The 25,157-nt window shown below is 41.2% G+C and overlaps 1 protein-coding gene across 1 annotated transcript in view; it reads left to right on the top strand.

Annotated features, from left to right (window-relative positions):
- The first annotated feature begins 1,136 nt into the window (after positions 1 to 1,136).
- Cenpe (centromere protein E) overlaps positions 1,137 to 25,157 on the top strand; it is a 60,639-nt gene continuing 36,618 nt past the window's right edge. The window contains exons 1-21 of the mRNA XM_075981280.1: positions 1,137 to 1,268; positions 2,869 to 2,960; positions 4,052 to 4,141; positions 4,284 to 4,402; positions 5,102 to 5,221; positions 5,882 to 5,963; positions 6,086 to 6,153; positions 6,233 to 6,298; positions 8,197 to 8,248; positions 9,238 to 9,325; positions 10,348 to 10,477; positions 11,967 to 12,086; positions 13,334 to 13,492; positions 16,215 to 16,383; positions 17,132 to 17,220; positions 18,865 to 19,032; positions 20,197 to 20,271; positions 20,454 to 20,573; positions 21,625 to 21,747; positions 22,496 to 22,652; positions 23,619 to 23,773. Of these exons, the coding sequence (XP_075837395.1) occupies positions 1,213 to 1,268; positions 2,869 to 2,960; positions 4,052 to 4,141; positions 4,284 to 4,402; positions 5,102 to 5,221; positions 5,882 to 5,963; positions 6,086 to 6,153; positions 6,233 to 6,298; positions 8,197 to 8,248; positions 9,238 to 9,325; positions 10,348 to 10,477; positions 11,967 to 12,086; positions 13,334 to 13,492; positions 16,215 to 16,383; positions 17,132 to 17,220; positions 18,865 to 19,032; positions 20,197 to 20,271; positions 20,454 to 20,573; positions 21,625 to 21,747; positions 22,496 to 22,652; positions 23,619 to 23,773 (2,298 nt within the window). The 5' untranslated portion in view covers positions 1,137 to 1,212. The remainder of the gene's footprint in view (positions 1,269 to 2,868; positions 2,961 to 4,051; positions 4,142 to 4,283; positions 4,403 to 5,101; positions 5,222 to 5,881; positions 5,964 to 6,085; positions 6,154 to 6,232; positions 6,299 to 8,196; positions 8,249 to 9,237; positions 9,326 to 10,347; positions 10,478 to 11,966; positions 12,087 to 13,333; positions 13,493 to 16,214; positions 16,384 to 17,131; positions 17,221 to 18,864; positions 19,033 to 20,196; positions 20,272 to 20,453; positions 20,574 to 21,624; positions 21,748 to 22,495; positions 22,653 to 23,618; positions 23,774 to 25,157) is intronic.

Below are 25,157 nucleotides of genomic sequence, written 5' to 3'. Positions count from 1 at the left end.
TTGAACGTCACCATAGAACCTTTATCTGGCGACAGATGGAGATAGATACAGAGACCTACATCGGAGCACTGGACTGAGCTTCCCAAGGTCCAGGTGAAGAGCAGAAGTCAGGATTATGAGGGGTTGGTCCACCCACTGAGACAGTGTGTCTGAGCAAACGGGAGCTCACCAGATCCAGCTGGACTGGGACTAAACGAGCATGGGATCAAACCAGACCCTCTGAATGTGGCTGACAATTGGGGCAGACTGAGAAGCCAATGATAATGGCACTAGGATTTGTCTCTACTGCGTGTACTGGCTTTTTGGGATCCTATTCTATTTGGATGCACACCTTCGGGGGACCCCTTTGACTTCCCACAGGGCAAGGGTATCCTGCCCTCTCTTAGGACTGGAGGGGGTGGGGAGAGGGGGGTGGGGAGCGAGAGGGAAGTGGGAGGAGGGGAGGAAGTGGAAAATGTTATTGGGTTTATTTATAAAGTAATTAAAAAAATTTTAAAAAAGAAAGAGCTGGGCAGTGGTGGAGTACGCCTTTAATCTCAGCACTTGGGAGGCCAGAGGCAAGCGGATCTCTGTGAGTTTGAGGCCAGCCTGGTCTGCAAGAGCTAGTTCCAGGACAGGCACCAATAACTACAGAGAAACCCATTCTCGAAAATCCAAAAAGAAAGAAAAGAAAGAAAGAAGAGAAGAGAAGAGAGGAGAGGAGAAGAAAAGAGAAAAAAGAAAGAAAACGGAAAAACGCCTCAATGCAGTTCCAAAGAATACAAATGTCTTCCTTTTCTGACCGGACAGTGAGTTCCAACTCTTTCCATTGGAGGCTTTAAAACAAAGCAAAGGTTTAGTTTGGGTTATTTTTTTAAAGATTATAAAACTTTTCTGCAAACTGACAGCTGTCTGAGGGTGGAGTAGAGAGGAAGCTGGTGCTCGGTGGTTCCTGACTAATAACCTATTACAGGACCACTCTCGCAGCTCTGCGTTTCTTAGTTCCGCGATCCCTGATTGTCCCCAGCCTACATTGGATCTATGGTCACGCCCATCGCCTCCCCGCACCCCCTCCCGCTCCCACGGGGCACGTGGACGGTCCCGTGACGTCATGACGCTGCGCAGCCCAATCAGCTGCGACGTTAAGGACATTTTAAATTTAAAGGCGGGGCGGTCCCGGAGCTTGGTGGACGCCGTTGATATTCTGCGTTTCTCTGGGCTGCAGCCGGCGGGATGGCGGAGGAGGCGGCGGTAGCGGTGTGCGTGCGGGTGCGGCCGCTCAACAGCAGGTAGGTGGCGTGGGCCGGCGGGGGACGGGCGACTGCGCTACCCTCCCGTCTGGGGACCTGCGCCCCGGCGCGCTGTCCCGGCTCGCCCCGGAGCAGGACTCCGTGTTTCCTGAGGACAAGTTCAGACCGCTATAAGGACAGAAAATGTGCAGTTGTGGAGAAGGGTCGGAAATGCTAAAAAGACAGGGCAGGAAGTGGGAAATGCAGTCCCCTGGGTTTTCTAGCTTCCGGCCTTCAGCTAGAGATGCCAAAGCTTTTGGTGTTCGCGAAATTGGTATCGAACGAGTTGAGAGTCTCAAAATTGGGGATTTCTTGTACTTAAGAAGTTCCTTCCCTAATTTGGGGAACGTTTTCTTCTGGTTTGCTTTGACTGTCAACTTGACAGCCTAGTTTTATCTGAGGGAGACTTTGCTGGAGGGTTCAGGCCAGTGTGGGTGGTGCCATCCTTGCTCATGGGATCCAAGGCTGTATAAGAAAGCTAGCTGAGCAGAAGCCAGAGAGAGCAGGACAGCTAGCAGTATATTTTCATGGATATTGCCTCTGCTCCTACTTGAAACCGTGCCCAACTTTCCCTCAGTGCTAGAAGTGTAAGCTGAAATAAAACTGTTCTTCTCCAAGTTGCTTTTGATCAGAATATTTTGTCGTAGCGACAGAAAGTAAACTAGAACAGCATGTGTACTGGTAAGCCATTGCAATACACTGTGGAAAGTGAGCGTGGAAAATGTGGGAAGAGACATTGAACCTTCAATGGTGATTGATTGATGCGCCTCGTATCAGGAAAATCCAGACACTTTCCACCAAAGAAAGGATAGGCAGTTACTTGATGGATGGGTCAATGGTTGATTAATGTGCTGCTTGGTGTGTATAGGAATTTAGAGGAAGATGGCATTGAAGAGATTAGAGTGCTCTTTGTGGCTCACAACTTTAGTCCCAGCACTCTGGAGGCAGAGGCGGGGGTATTTCTGAGTTGTAGACCAGCCTCGGCTACCCAGTGAGTTCCAGGCCAACCAGGACTATGTACTGAGACACTGTCTCAAGAGATAGAGAGAGATTGAGATTAGTGGGATCATTCAGGTAATTTATGGCATGTTAACTTTTCCAGAAGTTTCCAACATTGTTTTTAAGGGTTTCAGACAGACGGTAGACCCCACACAGACAGACATAACCATGAATATAGTGCAACATAAAATTATAATCATACTTGAAACTATAAAACTTTATTTTACAAGAAGTTGGGGAGTTTACCTTTTTTTTCTTTTGTAGCAGTCTATTGGAAGGTTCTCCATGAACTTTGTAGATGACAGCATCAGGTCACATGTGAAAAGTCAGACACCCCTAGGAGAGGAACCTAATCCGAATAGCACTTTGCACTGCTCCCCTCCCAGGCTGGTGTTTAGAGTGAGGGCCTTCACTGATGAGAATCAGATCGCTAAGGTTCATTTAAGACAGCTAAGTCCTGATCTCCCAAGGCAGACTTTCTGTAATTGCCAGGTTCTTAAAGGTATTCTTCAGAATGTGAAATGTTTTAGATGATCCCTCCTGTGGTCCGACCTCTGTGATCACTTACGTTATTCTAAAGTTCTGGGTTCTCTTCTTCCAGAGAAGAAGAACTTGGAGAGGATGCCCATGTTTACTGGAAAACTGAAAGTAATACTATTTACCAGAGTGATGGGGGGAAATCCTTCAATTTTGGTAAGTTTATAACAGCGTCGAAAGTTATCATGTGCGGGTGTAGCCTCTGTTCCTTGCACTCTGAAGTCTGAAGGCAGGAGGATCAGGAGTTCAAGGGCAACCTGAACTACAAAATAAGTACTCTTAGCTGAGCCATTTTCCCAGACTCTAGGTTGTCACCCTGTTAAAACTGAAATGATCCCTGGTAAACAACCATTTTATAATATAGTGTTAGAGGTAAAACTGTATGTCTAGGAGATTATAAGACCGAGGGTACAGGTTCCCCAAGACTTTACTACTGAATAAGCTTTGGTGGCCCTCTCCACATATAGAAGAACTCAGCCACTGCCTGAGGTTGAAGTACAAGCGTCTGCCAACTCCCCTCCACCTGAAATCCTGACTTTACACAGCCTGTGTGTGGTGCTTGGTTTTCCCATGACTTCTGCCTCTGGGACGACTGTTAGGGTAGAAGCACGCCGATTGCTGGGTTCCTTGTTGTCCCCTGTGAACTTTTTCACTATGGAAAATGTCACCTTTTTTTTTTTTTAAGTTTATTAACAAAAGCAAAGATTCAGATCCTAGAGTGGAAAATTTATCAGTACAGATGCCTACATTTAGCAGGCAGACGACTGTTTCCTGTCACATATTTTTGTTTGATGTTTTCTTGATTTAGCTTGAGCTAGGCTTTTGGCAAGATATATGTTATAAAATAAGATTTCTCAAAAATCGCAGCTCACATTTTCTAAGTACCGATATGATCACAATAATTCTATAAAGATGGTACTGTAGCTGTCATGAATTCTAGACTGAGGCCCAACACTTAGAGAATCCAATCAGGATTGTACCTAGCAGACTCTAGACCCATCTGAGCCACTGAGCTCTGCGGCCTTTGAAAATGCATAGGGTTAATGACTTGTAGGTTTTTTTCTATATGAAGACCAGGGCATTTTCCCCTTGAGAAGATTGTTTACTGAAAAAGAAAAAAATTAAAGAAATAAAATCCTAGCTATGTCACCATTTTAGACCCTGATGGTTTATTTCTTTGGGTAATTATTAACACTTGAAAAATGCAGTTGATATGTTTGATTGAATTTCTGTGTTGTTCTTTTTAGATCGTGTCTTTCATAGTAATGAATCCACTAAAAATGTGTACGAAGAAATCGCCGTACCGATCATCAATTCTGCCATACAGGGCTACAACGGTCTGTATTCACTTCCTGTTGCGGGAATGCCTTAGGTCTTCAGTGTCTGTTCCATTAACTTAAGTATTGGTAGTTTTATTCACTAGAAGTTCATTTTGAGTCTTTGTGTGTGTTTATTTGTCTGTTTTACTTGCTTTTACAGGTACCATATTTGCCTATGGGCAAACTGCATCAGGAAAAACGCATACTATGATGGGCTCTGAGGACTGTGTGGGAGTTATACCCAGGGCAATCCATGACATTTTCCAAAGGATTAAGAAGGTAACAGCGTCAGACTTCCTAGCACATGTAGGGAAAAGTAGTGGCAGATGAGTGGCAATTGGTGAAAGTCAGGCACACTTATCTCCTGATAAGGTAAGCATAGCATTGCCTCACACGCTTCCTAGAACTTGAAGTTCTTGGATTTATTTTCCCACTGAGTCCCAGAACAATACTATTCCCAACAACAAGCAGACTAAGCAGTAGGGGATCCTATCTGAACAGTTAGTTCCATGTTAGCTTTGTTTAGTTACCAGTTTTGCTTTTTTTGTTTGTTTTGTCTTTTCAAGACAGGGTTTCTCTGTAGCTTTGAAGCCTGTCCTGGAACTCCTGTCCAGGCTGGCCTTGAACTCAGATCCGCCTGCCTCCACCTCCAAGTGCTGGGATTAAAGGCGTGCACTACCCACTGCCCAGCTGGTTTCTAGTGATTCCTTAAGAGCCCTAAAAATGAACTGTGAAGTAAAGAGAAGGAAAGCGGGATCAGTGTTTACAAAGCTTGGGCACAAAAGCCGGAGCATCTATTGTCAAGGCTTCCTTTTGAGCCTAGACAACTTGTTACTTCTTAAATACCACTTTTGTGGTTTTTATCAGCATATAGCCGTGGATTCTGTTGGCTTCGCAGATAACTCCTTTTGGGCTCTTTGCTCTCGGTATGTGACTGTATAATACCAGCTTATAAATGGGTGATTTTTTTCCTCCTAGTTTCCTGAGAGAGAATTTCTCTTACGGGTGTCTTACATGGAGATCTACAATGAAACCATTACAGACTTACTCTGTAGTGCCCAAAAAATGAAACCTTTGATAATTCGGGAAGACATCAACGTGAGTAAAAAGAACTAGGTGACGTCACTGGGTCAACACAGAATGGGCCTGCCAGCGGGCAGTCAGGGGGGGAGGTGACTTTCAGGGGGCCCTTCGCACAATGCTGAACCATTTGCTACAAGGAAAAGAGTCGTTGCCTTCACTTGTGAACCTCACTTTAAGAGGATCCAGTTTGGATTCAGTAGCCACATAAATGTCCCTAATTAACTAAAAGTCTTGTCAGGAACAGCACTGGTACCAATGATGGGATTGATAGGGGTATGAGAGAGGTAAAGGGTGGTAGAGAAATCCAGTTATATGTATGAAATAGTCATATATAATGGTATGAATTTATTTAAAACTTAATGAATTAATATGACTAAGGGCATAAAATGTATTTGATGCAGAAAGTTTATACTTTAAAATAGGTTCTGTTCTAATTGCCCATTCTAAGTATATGAAAGTTCACTGAACTGTACATATTTTGAGTCTGCATAATTTTGGTTTGTGATGTATTTATTTGCAAGTTTCTTTTTATAATGAAGTTTATAAAATAAGTGAATAAGTTGTTTTTTTTCTACAGAATAATCATTCCCTCTTTTTTACTTTCCCAAATTCTACAGTAGATTTTAACTTTGAAAGCAAACTTTGTCTAATATTTTCATAATTAACTGTTTTCAGAGAAATGTATATGTTGCTGATCTTACAGAAGAAGTGGTTTATACAGCAGAAATGGCTTTGAAATGGATCACAACAGGAGAAAGTAAGGCTGCTGTATTTTTAAGTGCATACCAGAACTATCAAGTCCCATGTTTTATTGAGCAGATGTGCAGCCTGATGTCTTTCCTGTGCTTTAAATTGACATATAGCTCATTATTTTTACAGAGAACAGACACTATGGAGTAACCAAAATGAATCAAAGAAGCAGTCGCTCCCATACGATTTTTAGGATGGTAGGTGATTCTGTCCTCCTACACTTGGTCTTTGCAAAGAAGAATTTACTCATTTTGACAAGCTGCCTTTTCTACCTAGATTTTGGAAAGCAGAGAAAAAGGTGAATCTTCTAACTGTGATGGGTCTATCAAAGTGTCGCATCTGGTGAGTGTTTATAAACATCATTCCGTGTGGGCCCGGAGAGACAGGCTGTTGGGGGCTGCTTGAATAAGAACTGTTTACTAAGTAGGAACAAAGGGTCAATAGCTGACAGAATAAGTGATCATCGGAATAGCCTCGGGTACTAGCTGAGCTGTTGGTGTAAGGGTTAGCCTCGGGTACTAGCTGAGATGCTAGTGTAGTGGTCAGCTCATCTTTGTTCCTGTGTGTGATGGCTGTACAACTGTAAGAACAATCTTCTCTTGCCTGAGAGTTGAATCTTGGAATTTGAATATGTTTTATTTGTTTGTTTTTAAATCTTAGCCAAATTTGTTTGTTTTTAAATCAGTGTAACTTAAAAGAGTATGATAAACAAAAACAAAAAGTAAGAAGAATGGTTAAAACATTTTTTGTAGCAATGAGAAAGCATGTTTATAAATATGGGAATTCTGTTGTTCATCCCTTTGCTGATTTGCCGCATGTGGGTCTCAGGATAACCTGGGCCAGCCTGTCTGCATCCTGTAAAACCCTCTGGAAAAGAAATGTTCCCTCTGGAGTCTTCTTCTGGCTCCATGGGCGGCTGATTTCTGGTTTTTCTCCTGGCCTTGGGAATGTTATTCCCCAGCATCCCTCAGCTCTGCGCCGTCTGTGCTGTCTTTCCTCTTACCCTTCGGTGGTTTTCTGGCTTCAGGTTTCAGGGCCACAGTCGTTCCTTTAGGAGGCTGAATCCCTGTGCTACCCTCTTGCATAAAGCCTTCCAGTAGCTCCCCGCATTTCAGAAGCCCCATGCCTCCAGTAGCTCCCCGCATTTCAGAAGCCCCATGCTTCCAGCCCTGCTTTCAAGACGCCACACAATCTGGCCCATGCCTACAGTCGTACACGGTCGCTGCAGTTCACCGGTTTGGTGGATGTTGGGTTTGGCTTGTCACAACAGGCTAGCCTGGAGCTCGTGGCAGTCCTCCTGCCTTTACTTCCCAGATTCCAAAATCACATCTAAGCAGCTAGATCCTTTCTGGGTTATTAGCAAACACTCTAAGGGAGTCTGCTTTGTGAACTGGCATGCTGACCTTTCTACACGATACTGTTTGTATTCATCTCTTCATAGCTGACTCCCTCCCTCTTCTCTGTCACTTACATGTAGACCTAATAGCAGGCCTTCCCCTGCCTCCTGTTCCAGAGAACATACTGTGTCCCTCTGTGCCCTTTTCCAGCGATCTAAATCTTCTCTTGTGTGTATAAATCCCTCCGTCTTCTCACAAAGCTTCTCTGTAGAAGATGAGGTCTGAAAGAGCAGAACTTAGGTGCATGGCTCTCTGCTGTTGCTCAGCACCTAGCATGCTGCCCACATTGTGATTCTCAGTTTTCTCTGTGTTACTTATGAAATGAAAGAGAGGCCAGTGCTCTTAAAAGCTACAGTGTAGTGTGGTACATATATGCCAGCCCAGCAAAATAAGAACCATGTGAATGAGCCTCACCTCTAAAGAGCTTGGATGTGCAGTTAAGGATGTATTCATTCTAGGTATACAAGAAGGGTAAAGGTGGCAAAACTCTATTGAGAAAACAGTGTTTGCTTTGGTTCTTGAATACAGAGTAAGGATGAACTAAAACATTAGAAATAAAGAGGAAAAGCATCAAAAGCCACAGCAGAGGCCAGGTTGCTAAGATTATATTCTCCTCTGTAAAGTACTGGGCTGTGTATAGGGCACACCTCAGCAGCATAGAGGATGGATAGACAGACAGATGAAAGAGAAGAGATAAGGAACAAGACATAGAGATCAGTGTGGCTTGGTTTAAAAAAAGAAAAGGCCTAAATAGTAGTCTGGGAGATAAAGTATTTCTTCACCAAGTTAGAGTTTATAGTTTCTAGTTACACCTCCTAACACATATTTTCATCTGTCTTACAGAATTTGGTTGATCTTGCGGGCAGTGAAAGAGCTGCTCAAACAGGAGCCGAAGGTAATGAAACTTGGTGATGTCTGACCATGCATTTTAAAGTTCTGATAGTGTAATGATTTCCAGATGAAAATCTTTATGATAAATCAAACTTAATAACTTTGACCTACTACAGCACCAACTTAAAATTTCAGTTTTTCAGATGATAGGGCTGCGTAGCTGGGAAGGCCAGGAATGTATTATAAAAATCATCTAAGCTGTCTTGATTAGAACATTAAGAAAAGCCATGGACGGCATCCTTCTAGTGCTAATGTACTGGCTCGATGCTTTGCTGTTTATTTGGACAACGTATTTCAGTACGCTTTCCCTCCATTGAAGATCACAGTGACCATGACTATTGCTCAGAAGGAAAAGAACAAGAATCAAAATCACTCCAAGAAGACTCTGTCTAGTGTCTGAACTGCAGAGCTCTGATGTGTCCCTGCAGGGAGAGTGCAGCACTAAGTCCAGATTTAACTGGATACTTGTAACTTTTCATGACAAGATTGACCATTTGATTTTTCCTGTTCTTTTTGTATGAGTAAGAAAAACTAAGTAAGATAGTAGAGTTCAAATAAATCGATAAAAGTAAAATAACTCTCATAAGCAAAAGAAGAGTTTGAATATTTTAGTGTGCTTTTTCAAGGTTTGCATTTTAACTTTTTGAATGGTGTAGGCATCTTAACAGTTTAAAAATAAAAATTACTGGCATTTGATTGGAAGTCCATGATTGCTTTTATTTAAAGGTTTATAAAAAGACTTAACTGATTAGAGGACCTTGGGAAGCAGGCATTTTTTTCCCGTCTTAGTTTCCATTTTCTCGATGTTATTTTCTCTCGGATGTTGGTGTTTCTGCTCGATTTCATATGTAGGCAGACTAGAAAGAGAACTGCTAGTATCGAGAGTGAGCTCAGGTTGAACCACAGCGTAGATCTTGGCATCATCTGACTCAGGACTTACAAGCAAGCACTTCATCTAGCACAGAGGCTAAGTTTCACATTTGTCTAACTCAGGTGTGCGACTCAAGGAAGGCTGTAATATAAACCGGAGTTTATTTATTTTGGGACAAGTGATTAAGAAACTTAGTGATGAACAAGTTGGGTAAGTTGTATTATATACTTATTTCTTATGGGTTTTTATTATTTGGAGAATTGTAATACTTTAGTTGTAATCAAGTGTATTGATTTCTCCTACACTGTTAAAGGTTTTGTGAGCTCTCTTTTAGTTTTTTTTTTTTAAGCTTGTGTGTTTATTTGAGATGTGGTAATTGGACATATTACAGAGTACAGTGTGACATTTTGGTACTCATGTGGCATTCTTAAGAACGTTTCATCTCTTAAGAATCTGTGATATTCCGGTTGTACAGCTTAGCATTTTATTTTGCTCCTCATGTGTGGGAGCCCTAGGTGATTTGGGCTCTAACTGCAGGTGTTGGAGCCACAGCGTTTCCATCTCCGCTCCAGCACTGGTGTGCCAACCACACTGCTTCTGTATCTTAATCCTCAGTTGTTTGCCTAGAGAATCCTTTCCATAAAACATTTTTTTTTTTGATTTTGCAAACACAACTGATGGTCGGAGGACAGCTCTTAGGAATCACGTCTCTCCTGTCACCTTGTCGAACCCAAGTCTAATTTAGCTCTTCAGACCTCTGCACAGGTTCTTCTACCGACTGGGCCATCTCATCAGCCTTTTAAATTTTTTGGTTTTTCAAGACAGGGTTTCTCTGTGTAACAGCTCTGGCTGTCCGGAATTCGCTTTGTAAATCAGGCTAGCCTCAAACTCACAGATCTGCCTGCTAGGATTAAAGGCGTTTGCCATGCATCCAGCTTTAATTTTTTTGTTTTTTATTAGCATATATTAATTATACATAATAATGTGCTTCATTCATTGTGACATTTTAATATATGTGCATAATTTATGAGCATAGCTTCTTACACAAATAACTATAACCTACTAAGTTTATTCCCTATCTTAAGTATTCTTAATTAGAAGGTTAATCCGCCTTATACAACCTGTAAAAATTTAATTTATGAGATTATGAGTAAGTGTTCGTTTTCTTAAAGGACAACATTTTTCTGTATGCACTCTCAACCCTTTTCTTCCCATACTTGTTTCTTGCTAAGTGGTTTCATAAATTACCGAGATAGCAAACTGACACGAATTCTTCAGAATTCCTTGGGAGGAAATGCAAAAACCCGCATCATCTGCACAATTACTCCAGCGTCGTTCGATGAAACCCTAACAACTCTCCAGGTGAGTTTAATTTTCATCTCGTTATACTGTAGGGAATGCCCGGCTTTCAGAAGAAAACATTCTCTACTAAAATGACAAGCCGTTTTTCTCCCCCTGATGTGCCTGCTATAGAACAGATGTGCAATCTAGCAAACAGCATTCCTTAGTGTAATTTCCCAGGCTTTAGTATTTGTATCCCATCTCTGTAGTTTTGGGAACATCCAATACTTTTAACTGGAGTGATTTGATGCTTTCTTTAAATAACTATATCTATTGATTATGTGGTAACTAGAAACTTTATGTTAGATTCATAAATGAAACACTAGTGTTACTTGCCACAAATAGTGATTATAAAAATATATAATGTGTGTGTGACCAAACATTTAGTGACTTTCTGCTAACGGTTGGCTGCAGAAGAACTGCAGGCCTGCATTTTCTGTTGAAAAAGAAAGGATATGAGAAGGGGAAATGGAAAACAAGTTAATAAAGCAACTTTCTCAGTGAGGGTCCAGTGTTGTTTGTCAATGGTTACCTGAAGATTGTCACCTACGACTCTTAGCTGCTGCAGGGGTGGGGGATGAAGCTCTGGGAGAATGCTTGCAGAGCAGACACAGACCCTAAGTTCTCCCCATGGGGGAAAATGCTTCAAAGCTGAGCATGATGGCACGTGCCCCAGATCCCAGGGTTTAGGAGACTGAAGCAGATGGACTGGCCTGGGTAACGTAAAACACTCTCTCTAAAATAGAAGACAAATTAAGCCAAGTGTAATGATGTGGGTCTCTAGTTGTAGCTCCTGGGAAGCAGAAACAAGATGATTTCTCTAAGTGTTATACTAGCTTGATCTGCCTATGAAGTCTCAGGCCAGTCTGACCATGTAACAAGATCCTGTCTACAAAAAAAAGAATTATAGCTGTTGAGTACTGGGTCAGGGTGCTGCTGGCCTCACAGTGTTTATAAAGTAGATGAGACTTGGCTTCCAACGTAATTATCTTGAATTAGTAAGCTGGCAAATAAGAATGGAGTCCTGGGAGCTCAGTCCTGGGAGCTGGAGAGATGGCTCCGTGGACAAAGCACTTCATTCACTAGTGTGAGGGCCGGAGTCCCAGCATCCAAGCTCACATGCAGAGCACCTCTCCTGTACCTCCGCACCCAGGAAACAAAGCCAAGGGATCCCAGGACAAGCTGACTGGCTGGACTAGCCTAATCAACAAGCTCCAGGTTCAGGAAGAAACTCTGCTCAGTAAAGAAGGTGTAGCAATCAATGAAGATAGCTAACAATAACCCTTGCCCTCATGTGCACACACATATATGCACACATGTGCCTGCACACATGAACACACCGCATACACAGCATTCCCCCACCCAGCAAAGATCAGAACAAAGGTTAAAAGAAAGGACAGATACTTTCAGCCAAAAATGCTATTTTTTTTCAAAGAAACTTTATTACAAGAAGTAAGTATATTGATTATCGGAATTCTTTTAATATTGAACATCTTACATTTTGTCCCAGTTTGCCAGCACTGCTAAATATATGAAGAATACTCCTTATGTTAATGAGGTGTCAAATGATGAAGCTCTCTTGAAAAGGTACAGAAAGGAAATAGTGGATCTCAAAAAACAATTGGAGGAGGTATGTATGATTTTTATTTGGGTAAAGGGTTAAGAACCGATATAGAATGATGGACATCTGCCTCAGAGACTATAAATTTATGAATATATGATTCAATACAACTTAATTTTAAAGCAAATGGATTTTAGCTTAAAATAATTCAATTCATAAAGTTTTAACTTTAGGAAATAAGATGGAACTTAGTGGTAGTGTTGCCTGGAATATACAGGGCCCTGGGTCTATCTTCAACAACAAAAGAAGTTTACTACAACCTGAAATACCTTGTTTCTGAATGTTGGAGATGTCGTTAAGTCGACAGGATGATTGTCCAGTGTGTGCAAAGCCCTGAACTTACCCCCCAGCACCTCAGACAAACCAAGCCTGTGGTGGATGCCTATAATATTAGTACCTCGGGGTTGGTGGCTGGGAAACCTGGGAATTCAGGGTCATCCTTTGCTGTGTAACCATTTCTAGACCAGCCAAGACTACATGTGTCTCAAAAAACAAAAATGAACGAGGGGGCATTTCTTAAAATTATTAAGCTTTGTTGAGAGACCATGTATTTTCCTTCTTTTTTTTTTTTTTTTTTTTTTTTGGTTTTTCGAGACAGGGTTTCTCTGTGGTTTTGGAGCCTGTCCTGGAACTAGCTCTTGTAGACCAGGCTGGTCTCGAACTCACAGAGATCCGCCTGCCTCTGCCTCCCAAGTGCTGGATTAAAGGCGTGCGCCACCACCACCCGGCTGACCATGTATTTTCCTATGTGGATTGTATAGTGACCTAAGTCTACCTTGTGCTTTCACATTCTCCTGAACGCCTCTTCCACCCTGAGAAGGTGGCCTCTGAGAGTACACCAGCCAGCCTTTCTTCTGCTTGCTTCATTGTTTCTGTCATCGTGTTCCTAAGTTTGTAAAAAACCTTTCCTTTTAGTAGGTCTTTTTAATGAATATCTCTTCTATTGCAGTTTTCAAATTTCAGCTTCTTTGACTTCCCTACCTATTTATATCTTCATGGACAATTAATAGAATTAACAGCATTATCCTAGCATGAAATATAGTATCCTAATGAAAGAACTGTATATAGTTTATCTCTAAAGTTTAACTATTGGCTATGATAGCTACATGTTGGGTTTCTGTATGTAAACGATATCTTACTTGAATAAAATTAAAGTTCTCATAGATTACACGCAAATGTAATCTTCTGTTGTTGAAGCTATTTTCTATAGCCCGATTTTGCTACATTTATAGTTAACATAACCCAATATTTTTTAGGTAAATACAAAGACTCGGGCACAGGAAATGGAGAAAGATCAGCTGGCCCAGCTTCTGGATGAAAAAGACTTGCTCCAGAAAGTACAGGATGAGAAAATCCAGAACCTGAAGCGGATGCTGGTGACGTCGTCTTCTATTGCATTGCAGCAGGAGCTAAAGGTAGAGCTGCAAGATGTCAGAGAACAAAACAGGTCTTTCCGTGTCCTCAAGATGGCAGAGAACACGACAGGTCTTTCTGTGTCCTTAAGATAGCAGAGAACACGACAGGTCTTTCTGTGTCCTCAGGATGTCAGAGAACAAAACAGGTCTTTCTGTGTCCTCAAGATGTCAGAGAACACGACAGGTCTTTCCGTGTCCTCAAGATGGCAGAGAACACGACAGGTCTTTCTGTGTCCTCAAGATGTCAGAGAACACGACAGGTCTTTCTGTGTCCTCAAGATGTCAGAGAACACGACAGGTCTTTCTGTGTCCTCAAGATGTCAGAGAACATGACAGGTCTTTCCGTGTCCTCAAGATGTCAGAGAACATGACAGGTCTTTCCGTGTCCTCAAGATGTCAGAGAACACGACAGGTCTTTCCGTGTCCTCAAGATGTCAGAGAACACGACAGGTCTTTCCGTGTCCTCAAGATGTCAGAGAACATGACAGGTCTTTCCGTGTCCTCAAGATGTCAGAGAACACGACAGGTCTTTCCGTGTCCTCAAGATGTCAGAGAACACGACAGGTCTTTCCGTGTCCTCAAGATGTCAGAGAACACGACAGGTCTTTCTGTGTCCTCAAGATGTCAGAGAACACGACAGGTCTTTCTGTGTCCTCAAGATGGCAGAGAACAAAACAGGTCTTTCCGTGTCCTTAAGATAGCAGAGAACACGACAGGTCTTTCTGTGTCCTCAAGATGTCAGAGAACAAAACAGGTCTTTCCGTGTCCTTAAGATGTCAGAGAACACGACAGGTCTTTCTGTGTCCTCAAGATGTCAGAGAACACGACAGGTCTTTCTGTGTCCTCAAGATGGCAGAGAACACGACAGGTCTTTCTGTGTCCTCAAGATGTCAGAGAACACGACAGGTCTTTCTGTGTCCTTAAGATGGCACAGAACACTACAGATCTTTCTGAGTCCTTAAAATGTAACCCTTTATCCTTTGATATGGGTCCTTAAGAAACTTAGATCACTCTGTGTGTTTGCCATGTATCAACTCTACCTAAGAAGGGAGTTGTAATTACCTCTCCCTGTCTGCATGTAAACAGATACTAATTCAAAAAGTCTAGGGTGTTAGTAAAGACTGTCTGGACAATGATTCATAGTAAAGTCTAATAAAATTTGTAAGATGGGACTGGAGAGATGGCTCAGTGGTTAAGAGCACTGACTGCTCTTTCAGAGGACCCTGGTTCAATTCCTAGCACCCGCATGGCAGCTCACAGCTGTCTGTAACTCCAGTTCTAGGGGATCCAACACCCTTACACAGAATATATACAGGCAAAACATGTGTGTATTAAAATAAAATTAATAAATCTTTTTTTTAAAAAAAAGAAATTTATAAATGACTAGGAACTAAGATCTCTAGGGTTTATGACAGTACCTTCTACTTAATTAATGATAATATTAACTCAGGAAAACCGATTGAAAATATAAATCAGTGTAGGGATCAAAACCCTACCTTCCAGCAGGTGTACTTTGTTCTTCCTGGGATAGGTTTCTGTTCAGTAGAAATGATGGAGTATTGAGGTTCAGAGGGTAGCCCTCAAAGCCAAACCGATCCAACTCTAATCTCAGTTCTGTCAGTTCCTAACTATTGACTTTACCTGAAGGACAGCTTGATATCCAGTCTCATGAATGTATATAACAGTCCTTTCTACACAGAAAATCCTAGTGTAAGCCTTCAGTGTAATTACCAGTAGGCATGTTGTGTAAGTCACTAGCAGGTGTACATTCATTCAAGAAGTGTTGGTTGACTAAGCGATGATCAGGAAATAGCTCAATGGAAGCAGATGCTTCAAGAAGCAGCCACCATTTCCAAAAGCTTAAGAGTTTTGCAAATGCATGGTAAACATACTTTGAACTTAAAATGCACAGTGGCCAGGGTATATTAAAGTGCATTGAGGAATTTGAATGTGACATTATGCTAAGGACAATAGAGTCTTTTATGTAACATCAACATTGATCTTCAGAAAGGTATAGCTACTGTCTGCAGCAGATAAGTTATACCTCTGGGAGAATTATGACTCTGGAAAGATAGCAAATTGTCCAATTGGGGGGGAAATGAGGGATAAACTAAACAGGATTTTGATGTTTTGGGCTTTTTTCCTTGGCTGTAGATACAGTAAAGCCGTGACTTATTTGTAAGAGCAATCTTTTTGTGGGGGGAGGGGGGCAGGTTCGAGTTAGGGTTTTCTTGTAGCTTTGGAGCCTGTCCTGGAACTCACTCGTAGACCATGTTGGCCTCAAACTCACAGAGATCTGCCTGCCTCTGCCTCCCGAGTGCTGGGATTAAAGGTGTGCACCAGCACTTGCAAGAGCAATCTTAAATCATGTGGTGAGGACGGAAACTGCTTTGCATTGGGGCAGGGTAGACTGTGGGATATGACAGAGGACAGGGCTGCGCAAGAGAAAAGCGATCTACTTAACTTCAGAATCAGCACTTAATTCTGTACTTGACACAGGTGTTACATTTCTCTTTTGGTTCTTGGGATTTGAGCCAGGGCCTTGTGCAGGATAAGCATGTGCTCTTCCACAGAACTCAGCGTGTTTTCTTAGAGTCCTAAGAATCCTGCCGTGCTGCTTACATAAACATATATAAAAATAAGTAGTTTCCTTGTTTTATTTTGTCTCAGTTTTTGGGCCTGTGTGAAATAATTTTGATTTCTTTTGTTCTTGTTTTTTAAGATTAAAAAGAAACGAAGAGTTACTTGGTGCTATGGCAAAAGTAGCAAAATGAAGGAGTCAAACTATGTAAATGAATTTAAAGTCCCACTAAATGTAACTACAAGGGCACATAAAACTTCTGTGACTTTTTTGCAAGAAAATTCTCTGAGATTGGGAGAGAATGATGAATGTGAGTACCTTCTTCAGTGGAACTACACCGAGTTATAAATGTGTGTCCACAGACTCTAGCTTGGTAAATGTGAGAAACATGGTTAAACACAGTGTTACAGTTCAGATATGATTGCAGTCGCAAACATTATGAAATTCTGTTGATTCTTAAGCGTGAATTGTAAGTCAAGTGCGGTGGCTTCTGTTTATAGTATCAGCGCTTGAGAGACTGAGGCAGGAGGATTGCCAGGAATACAAAGCTAGACTGGGTTATAGTAAGACCGTGTCAAAAACAGAGCAGTATAGTGTACATGAAGTGTGTAAATCAGGTGCTTGATTTAATTTTGCTCCGAAGTTCAGTTAAAATTGTACGGTCTTCACATAACATCCAGCTAACCTTATTTTAGTTTTCAGAATGCCATTTATATCAATTCTATAGGACTGTATTTCTAAATTGTTTCTCCAGCATTATAATCATCTTTAGGGACATTTTAATCTACTGATACTGGTCAAATCTCAGATACAGAATTTGCCATTTTATCTGTATTGGCTCAAGGATCTTTATCACAATTCCAGTCAGCTTTCTTAATTCATACAGTAGTATGATCAGTGATTATATCTATTGTTGACATGCTCTTGGCAGTCATACCTGAATATAATCTCATTTGAGCTTGCATCTATTCACAACTTTTTATTAAAACTCATTTTTATTTTTTGCGAAACTTATGCTAAATATGTTCATGACGTGCATCTTGTTTTTCTACTTACAGCACTCTCTGTTGAGTCTGATATGTTCAGTAACAGTCTTGAATCATTGGCTGAGGTAGAGTGGAATTCAGCAACGAAGATGCTAAGCGAGGTAACTTTAAGTATTCATTAGAGCAGCTGCCTTTGTTTGTTTTTTGTTTTTTTTTCCTTAAGAATTTTATCTTACATGTGTGCATATTGTATGTGTGTGTATGTGTGTACACGCACATGTGTGTATCTGTGTACCACTGCATGTCTGGTGCCTGTAGGGTCAGCAGAGGACATCAGATCCCTTGGAACCAGAATTTCAGGTGATTTCAAGCTGTGATATAGGTGTTGGGAACAGAACGCAGAGCTGCTGAAGAGTAGCAAGTATTCCTACTGCTAAGCCATCTCTCCTGCTACTGTTTTTCTATTTCTTGCTGCATTTGCTCTTATACTGCAGTGTTAACCCTGCCTGACTTAATGTCAGAGACAAGCTTGGTTATAGGGAAGACTGTTCTCTTTTTGTCTCTTGATTGATAGCTGTGAGATACCTAGACTGTAAAGCAGATGTGTGTTGATACAATAGAAACCTGCCTACAGCTCTTACTAACAAATCTTAGGACCTGTAATAGTTCCAAGTTTTATATTTTTATTTGAGAAACCCCTTGAGGGTAAACAACCGATCAGGTATGTAGTAATGCTATATAAACGTCCAGCAAGGAAATTCTTGGTTTTCTTCTGGAAACATCTGCAGTCGTTCCTGCAATTCTGACCACTACTAATTGATGGCTGTCCAGGCAACGTGTTCTTCTGTTCTGCACATCTTTTAGAATTTGTTATTTAAAAATAAAGAGGCCTGGAGACATGGCCCAGAGGTTAAAAGCACTGGCTGCTCTTCCAGAGGACCCGGGTTCAGTTCTCAGCATCCACGTGCTAGCTCACGGCTGTTTGTAGCTTCAATTTCAGTGGATACAACTCCGTCTCTGACCTCCAGGACAGCATGCAACCTGAATTTATGCACATGCTGGCAAAACACTCAGACACTTTTAAATTTTTTTTAAAAAATGATTCTCAAAAATAACCAAACAACAAAAATAAAGAACATAGTTTTTCTCAAAGTAGCATAGAAAGTAGAAATTTGCTTCTCCCAGGATGGTATGGCAAAACATGGAAACCATTAGCAGCTTAGACAGGTTAGTCATCCCATTTCTGTTTCCTTTCCAAGCCTTCTCAGGAATGAGCCAGAGGAACAGTGTATCGCCGAGTCATTGATGTGGTCAGGTGGGCTTCAGTGTTTTCCTGTTTTCATGATTCATCTTTCCCTGTCTGTCTGGGACAGTAAGGCAGACATACTCTTCAGCTAACCTATTCCTAGTTCACATTAGCAAGAGTATGCAAATGTTAGATTAAAGAAAAGCATGGTCAGGCAATGGTAGTACACACCCTTAATCCCAGCACTCAGGAGGCAGAGGCAGGCGGATCTCTGTGAGTTCGAGGCCAGCCTGGTTTGCAGAGTAAGTTCCAGGACAGCTAGAGATACATGAAGAAACCCTATCTCAGAAATAGATGGATGGATGGATAGATAGATAGATAGATAGATAGATAGATAGATAGATAGATAGATAGATAGATAGATAGATAACAGAATGACCTGTTCAACTGGCTCAGAGATGAACTGATTATTCATTTAATCTACATTTTGGTTAACAAAACAATTTAACAGGTGGATCTGAATTTCCCCTGACTGAAGATTTGTTTCTGTTTATAACAGGAAAACTTAGAAAGTGAATTGACTTCAATTCATGCTCAGTACGATGATCTAGTATTGGACTACGAGCAGCTAAGAAGAGAAAATGAAGAACTGAAATTGAAATTAAAAGAAAAAAATGACTTAGAGGAATTTGAGGCTCTCGAAAGAAAAGCAGAGAAAGATCAGGAGGTAAGAAAAATAGAAATAGTGAATGTGAAACAAAAACACGAACGGCAACTCTATCAGCCTCGTGAGGACACTGGTTTCTAACGTGGAGGTGCTGCTGTTTTACCTGTGTGTACACGACTTAAAGAATTTAATCGAGAGGCATTTAGTTTATACTCTTTTTAAGATAACCAGATTTATTTTCCACTGTATGTGAACAGGAGAACAAATGGAGCATCTTGAAGGGTTTAGTGACTTTGTCTTACACAGAGTGGTTTGGTTTGGTTGTTTGGCTGGTTTGGGTCTCTTGTTCCTCACTATGAAAGTTTCTGGTGGTCAAAAAATTCAAAGCTGAATTTTCAAAATTTTCACTTTGATAAACAACATTAAGACAAATGCTTTCTCCTTTATATTTTTACGTAGTAGCATAATTTTCAATGTTTTCCTGAGGATAGATAGCAAAGTAAGAGTTAATAATCTTACACCTTGTAGGTTCTCAGCAACAATAATAATAGTTTAAAGTTCCTACATGAAGTCAACCTACCCCAATCAACCTAAATTCAAATCATATGAACTATGTCATTATAGGGCCAGTTGGATCATTAATTGGAAGGAAAAAAACTTAAGATTCCCCAAACACAGTCTGTCTAAAATATAGGTCATTAAAATTGTGACTGGAGTTTGTTTATTCACTAGTGATGTCATTATGACCTGTTGAGATCATTATGAAGACATGCTTTTCCTTATTTGTTTAATTTGTGGGTGGGAGTTTGTTTGAGTAGTGTTTCTTGGATTTTTTAAGATCTTATTTTTGTTATTTATTACATGTAGGTCTATGTGTCAGTGTTAAGTGTATACATGAATGAATGCAGGTGCCCATAGAAGCATCAGATCCTGTAGAGCTGCAGTTGCAAATGGTTTGGGATGCCTGAGGGGATGCTGGGAACTGAACTTGTGTCCTCTGTAGGGAGAGCGCCGTCCTTGTGACTGCTAAGCCAGCTCTCTAGCCCCTTTTCCTCTTGGATGTTTAGATTATCAGGTGCGCTACTACAGTAGCTGAACAGTTGACCTCTCAATCCCTTCTAAGATGGGTGTTTCTGAAGCAGTAAAGAATGCTTTCTTTGGTTTTCTTTCTTTTTTGCTTTATTAACAATTGGTTTGCTGTTTCCTATTCATATTCTCTTACAGATGCAGCTAATTCATGAAATTTCCAACTTAAAGAATTTAGTTAAGCATGCAGAAGTATATAATCAAGATCTTGAGGTAAACATTTATCTTAGTATTTCCTTTGATAAGTAACTACAACTTAAAATATGTGTCCTATAATTAAACATAATTACAGAAAATAGAGAAATTATATTTTAAATATTAGTGAATTTTGACCAATTTAAATTTTTAACAAATCATTTATTGAGTTCAATTTTATTGTTCTTTGATTCTTTTAGAATGAATTAAGTTCAAAAGTAGAGCTTCTTAAACAAAAAGAGGATCAGATTAAGGACCTGCAGAAATACATAGATGCCCAGAAGTCAGAAAAGATGAAAATAGACCTGTCATACTCATCGGTAAAATCGGGTTTTCTTTTGCTGTGTGATTGACTTGGCATTTCTAGTATATCGTCATAATCTTCCTTGTAAATGCTTAGTTATATTGAGCCAACTGTGTACCAGGCTGGTTGTAATCAATTTATATATGTTCAATATGGGCATAAATCTTCGATTAATGAATCATTAGTGTGATCAACATTTTACCAATAGAGAGTTGAAGTAACTGCTTCAATGGTTTTAGGATTTTTTTTTCCTTCTGTACCAGTGGGTGGGGGTGGTTTGGTTGGTTTGTTTGAAACAGGGTCTCTCTGTAAAGCTCAAGCTGACTTGAAATTCGATATGTTGGATGGGTTGACCTCTTAACTCAAGAGATCCCCCTGCCTGTCTCTAGTTCTGGGATTTAAAGGTGTGTGCCACCATACCTGGCTTAGGTTTTTTTATTAAACACTAACCAGTTGTTTAAATTGTACTTCCCGACCAGCTGTTATGATATAGGAAAATGTGGCCAGAATTTTTATCTTATCTTTACCCTTCTTGATGAGCTAAGAATGAGTGTGTTTGCCTTGTGTGTTGTGGCAAGGGTGAATGAAAGCTCAGAGACACTTGAGATGGGGTCCCCAGCCTCGGTGGCCTGCAGCGCTTTCCCTTTACCCAGGGCATTTTTATTTTTCTCCGTTACAATTATGCCAGTTGGTTTCCATGTGCTCCAAACAGCCTGAATGAAGCTTCCACAGTATAATGCCGAGCACAACGTCTCAATAAAGACTGGGTACCACAGTTATCTGGGTTTCCCTCCCAGCTGAGTTCTGCGTAGCTTGTGTCTTTGGGAAACTCTTCAGACAGGGTGCACATAGGGCAACAAAAGCTATCTGTAACCAAAAAGATGGATTGGAGCTAGGTGCCAACTCCAGAGTGAGGCCATGTGTGACCCAGCAGGGGTTCAGGCTAGTTTCCAGCTCTCTGGCGCTGCACCTGCTGGATTTCTGCCGCGTGTGTATGTGTGTTCTCCAGTGTAGTTCCCAAATCTGCCAAAACTGGACCTCCTGAGTCCTCTTTGTCACCTGTCTAGGAACCCACTGAAGACCTGAAGCAGATGATGCAGACGCTGTCTGATATGGACGCTGTGGCCCTTGACGCCAAGAGAGAGTCGGCCTTCCTTAGGAGTGAGAACCTGACGCTGAAGGAGAAAGTTGTTAGTACTGTTCCAGAGGTTATGACTTGCAGTGGTGATCAGTACAGTGTCATCAGGCTTTTCTCTTTTAAACAACCTTTTCTCATTTTACACACTAATCATGGTTGCCACTCTCCCCTCTCCTCCTGCTCCCACCCCAGCCCCCATGTACTCCTCAGAGAGGCTGAGGCTTCCCGTGGGGAGTCAACAAAGTCTGGCACGTCACTTTGAGACAGGACCACGCCTTTCCCCCCCTCTCCCCCCATCTAGGCTGAGCAAGGTATTCCTCCTCAGGAAATGGGCTTCAAAAAGCCAATTTGAGCTCTAGGGATAAGTCCTAGTCCCACTGCCAGTGAGCCCACAGACTGCCCCAGCCACACAACTGTCACCACATTCAGAAGGTCTAGTTTGTCCTATGCAGGTCCCCTGCTATCAGTTCAGTGAGCTCCCACTAGCTCAAGTCAGGTGATACTGTGGGTGTCCCCATGGCGGTCTTGACCCCTTTGTTTATATTATATATTATATTTTTTTTGTATATTGTTAAGTGATTCAATGGGCATCCCCATGATGGTCTTGACCCCTTTGTTTATATATTATATTCTATATATTATTGGGTGATTCTGTAGGTATCCCCATGGCGGTCTTGACCTCTTTGTTTATATTATATTATGTTTATTATATTGTTAGATGATTCTGTGACTGTCCCTATGGTGGTCTTGACTCCTTTGTTTATATTATATGTTGTCAATTTTCAATGTTTTTCTGACAGAATGAACTTTCAGATTCTTGTAAGCAAATGGAAAATGACATTCAGGCCTATCAACGCCAGCTGGAGGCAAAAAAGAAAATGCAAGATGATCTAGATAAGGAATTACAGTTTGCTTTTCAGGAAATATCAAAACTCACTGCCCTGGTAGATGGCAAAGGTACCGTACAAATTTTTTTTTTTTTGGTTTTTCGAGACAGGGTTTCTCTGTAGCTTTGGAGCCTGTCCTGGAACTCCCTTTGTAGACCAGGCTGGCCTCCAACTCACAGAGATCCGCCTGCCTCTGCCTCCCTAGTGCTGGGATTAAAGGCGTGCGCCACCACCGCCTGGCCAATTTTTATGTCTGCACACTGACCCCCAGGAGCTTACCTACAGTGATTGAGTACATTCCCGGAATCACGTGCCTGCTAAGCTCTTACTTCTTAAAAAAAATTTACTGTTGAGTTTAAATATCTTCGATATCCATGTTTCTAAATATTAAAGGCTTAAAATTACTTTTCAGTGCAGTGGGCATGACTTGAGGGGTAGTTTAAAATCTTAAAAATCTTTGAGGTTTCAATAGTTCACTTCAGGCCCAGATATTCTCTCTCTCTTCACATATTATATTATATTATATTATATTATATTATATTATATTATATTATATTATATTATATTATATTATTGTATGGGATATAAAGCTCTCAGCTACTGGTCCACTACCACCTCTGTCTGCTTTCGACCCTAATAGGAATGGATTAAATCCCTGAAACTATAAGCCAGCTCTCCATTAAATGCATTCTTTTGTAAGACTTGCTATGGTTATAGTGGGTCTTTATAACAATAGAATTTTTTTTTTTGTTTTTGTTTTTTATTTATTTATTTATTTATTTATTTATTAAGGATTTCTGCTTAAGTGGTTAAGAGCATTGCCTGCTCTTCCAAAGGTCCTGAGTTCAATTCCCAGCAACCACATGGTGGCTCACAACCATCTGTAACGAGGTCTAGTGCCTTCTTCTGGTGTGTGGGCATACACACAGATAGAATATTGTATACATAATAAATAAATAAATAAATATTAAAAAAAAAATCTTAAAAATCTAATTACTTTCTTGTCAACATAGACTAATTTATCAAAAACTTGTAGGTTTGCTGTCAAATTTGGAGCTGGAGAACAGGATTACTGATCTCCAACGAGAACTGAATAAAGAAGTTGAAGAAAAAGAAACTTTGCAAAAAGAAGTTCACTTGCTCTCAGAGTTGAAGTCTTTACCCTCTGAGGTAGAAATGCTGAAGAAAGAGGTAAGACAGCAGACGCTGTAAACGTCTGGCTCAGAGCGTAATGGGCAGAGACGGCTCATGCGCTCACCGGCTCTTAGGGAACTTGGTAGAGAAACAGTGTTTTCAAGGTGTATTTACCCAAGTGCTTAGTAGCGTGATCCATGCACTGGCTGTGTTTGGTCTTCAAATGGATTTGCACACTTTTAGCCCCACCTTAATATTTGTCCCCACTTGTTGGTACTAGCCCTACCACTGCGTTGAAGAACACAGAATAGGAAAGAAGGTGTATGGAGATGGTAGTTCATGCCTGTGATCCCAGCATTCAAGAGGGTGAGGTGGGTTTACAGACCAGCCTGGGCTACAGAGTTAGACTCAAACAAATGTCTGTGACGTGTATTTTATATGCCCTCCTCTCAAGACTCAGGGAACGTCTTGACAAAGGGTGGCGTGATTGTAAGGAGCAGTGATTAGGGGGCTAGGGCGAAGCAGTATCCCGCGTGTGACAGGACTCATGTGCTTACACCACAGCAACTGTGGTGCCTGCCCAAGATCAAGAGAGGGCCACGTGAGCCCTCACCCCAGCTGAAAAGCTATTGGCAATTGATGGCCCCTAGGGGAGGGAGAGGCCATTCTCTGTAGGGGTCCCTAGTAGGTTTACCATGGTCTAGTGGGTGGCTGCAGTCATGCATATACATGGGTGACTGGTTGGACTTAGGAAGTTACAAAACAATAAAGAGGACTCCAAGTTGGGAGGGGGATTTAGGAGATTCCAGGAGGAATTGGTAGGGACCTGAATATAATTGAAATACATCATATTTGTGTTTGATATTCTCAAGACTAAATTTTAAAATTCCATATTTAAAAAATAGCAAGGGCAAGAGAGAGAGAGCTCGGTGGTTATGAGCACTGACTAGTCCTCCAGAGGAGTCAAGTTTGATTCCCAGCACCCCCGTTGCAATTCACAACTTACCCTGTTAACTTCAGTTCCAAGGGGATCTGAGGCCTTGATATGACCTCCATGGATACTGCGTGCAAATGGCGCATAGATATACATACACACATACATAAACATCCAAACACATGAGAAAAATAAATTTCAAAATAAAATGTAGCAAGGTTAAAGGCTAGCACTGATAGTTTTTGTAGCCACTATAAGTTTTCCTTGTTAGTAAACGCATCTGCAAACTCACCCATCAGCTTCTCTGTCTGTCTGTCTGCCTAAAAGAAATAAAAGTGCCAAGAATTTGAGTGCTTACTCTATGGAAACATCTTGCTAAAGAATGAAGCATTATTTTATTTATGCTGTAAACATGTAACAGCAGAGTCCCTTGAGCACTCAGTGCACGGAAAGACCAACAGGTGCTCTTTTCAGTCCTCCAGCATGGCTGTCAGGCTGGCGCTGAGC

This window comes from Microtus pennsylvanicus, chromosome 7 (genome assembly GCF_037038515.1).
Source record: "Microtus pennsylvanicus isolate mMicPen1 chromosome 7, mMicPen1.hap1, whole genome shotgun sequence".
In the NCBI taxonomy this organism is placed as follows: domain Eukaryota; kingdom Metazoa; phylum Chordata; class Mammalia; order Rodentia; family Cricetidae; genus Microtus; species Microtus pennsylvanicus.
This window is presented reverse-complemented; position numbering and strand designations above follow the sequence as displayed.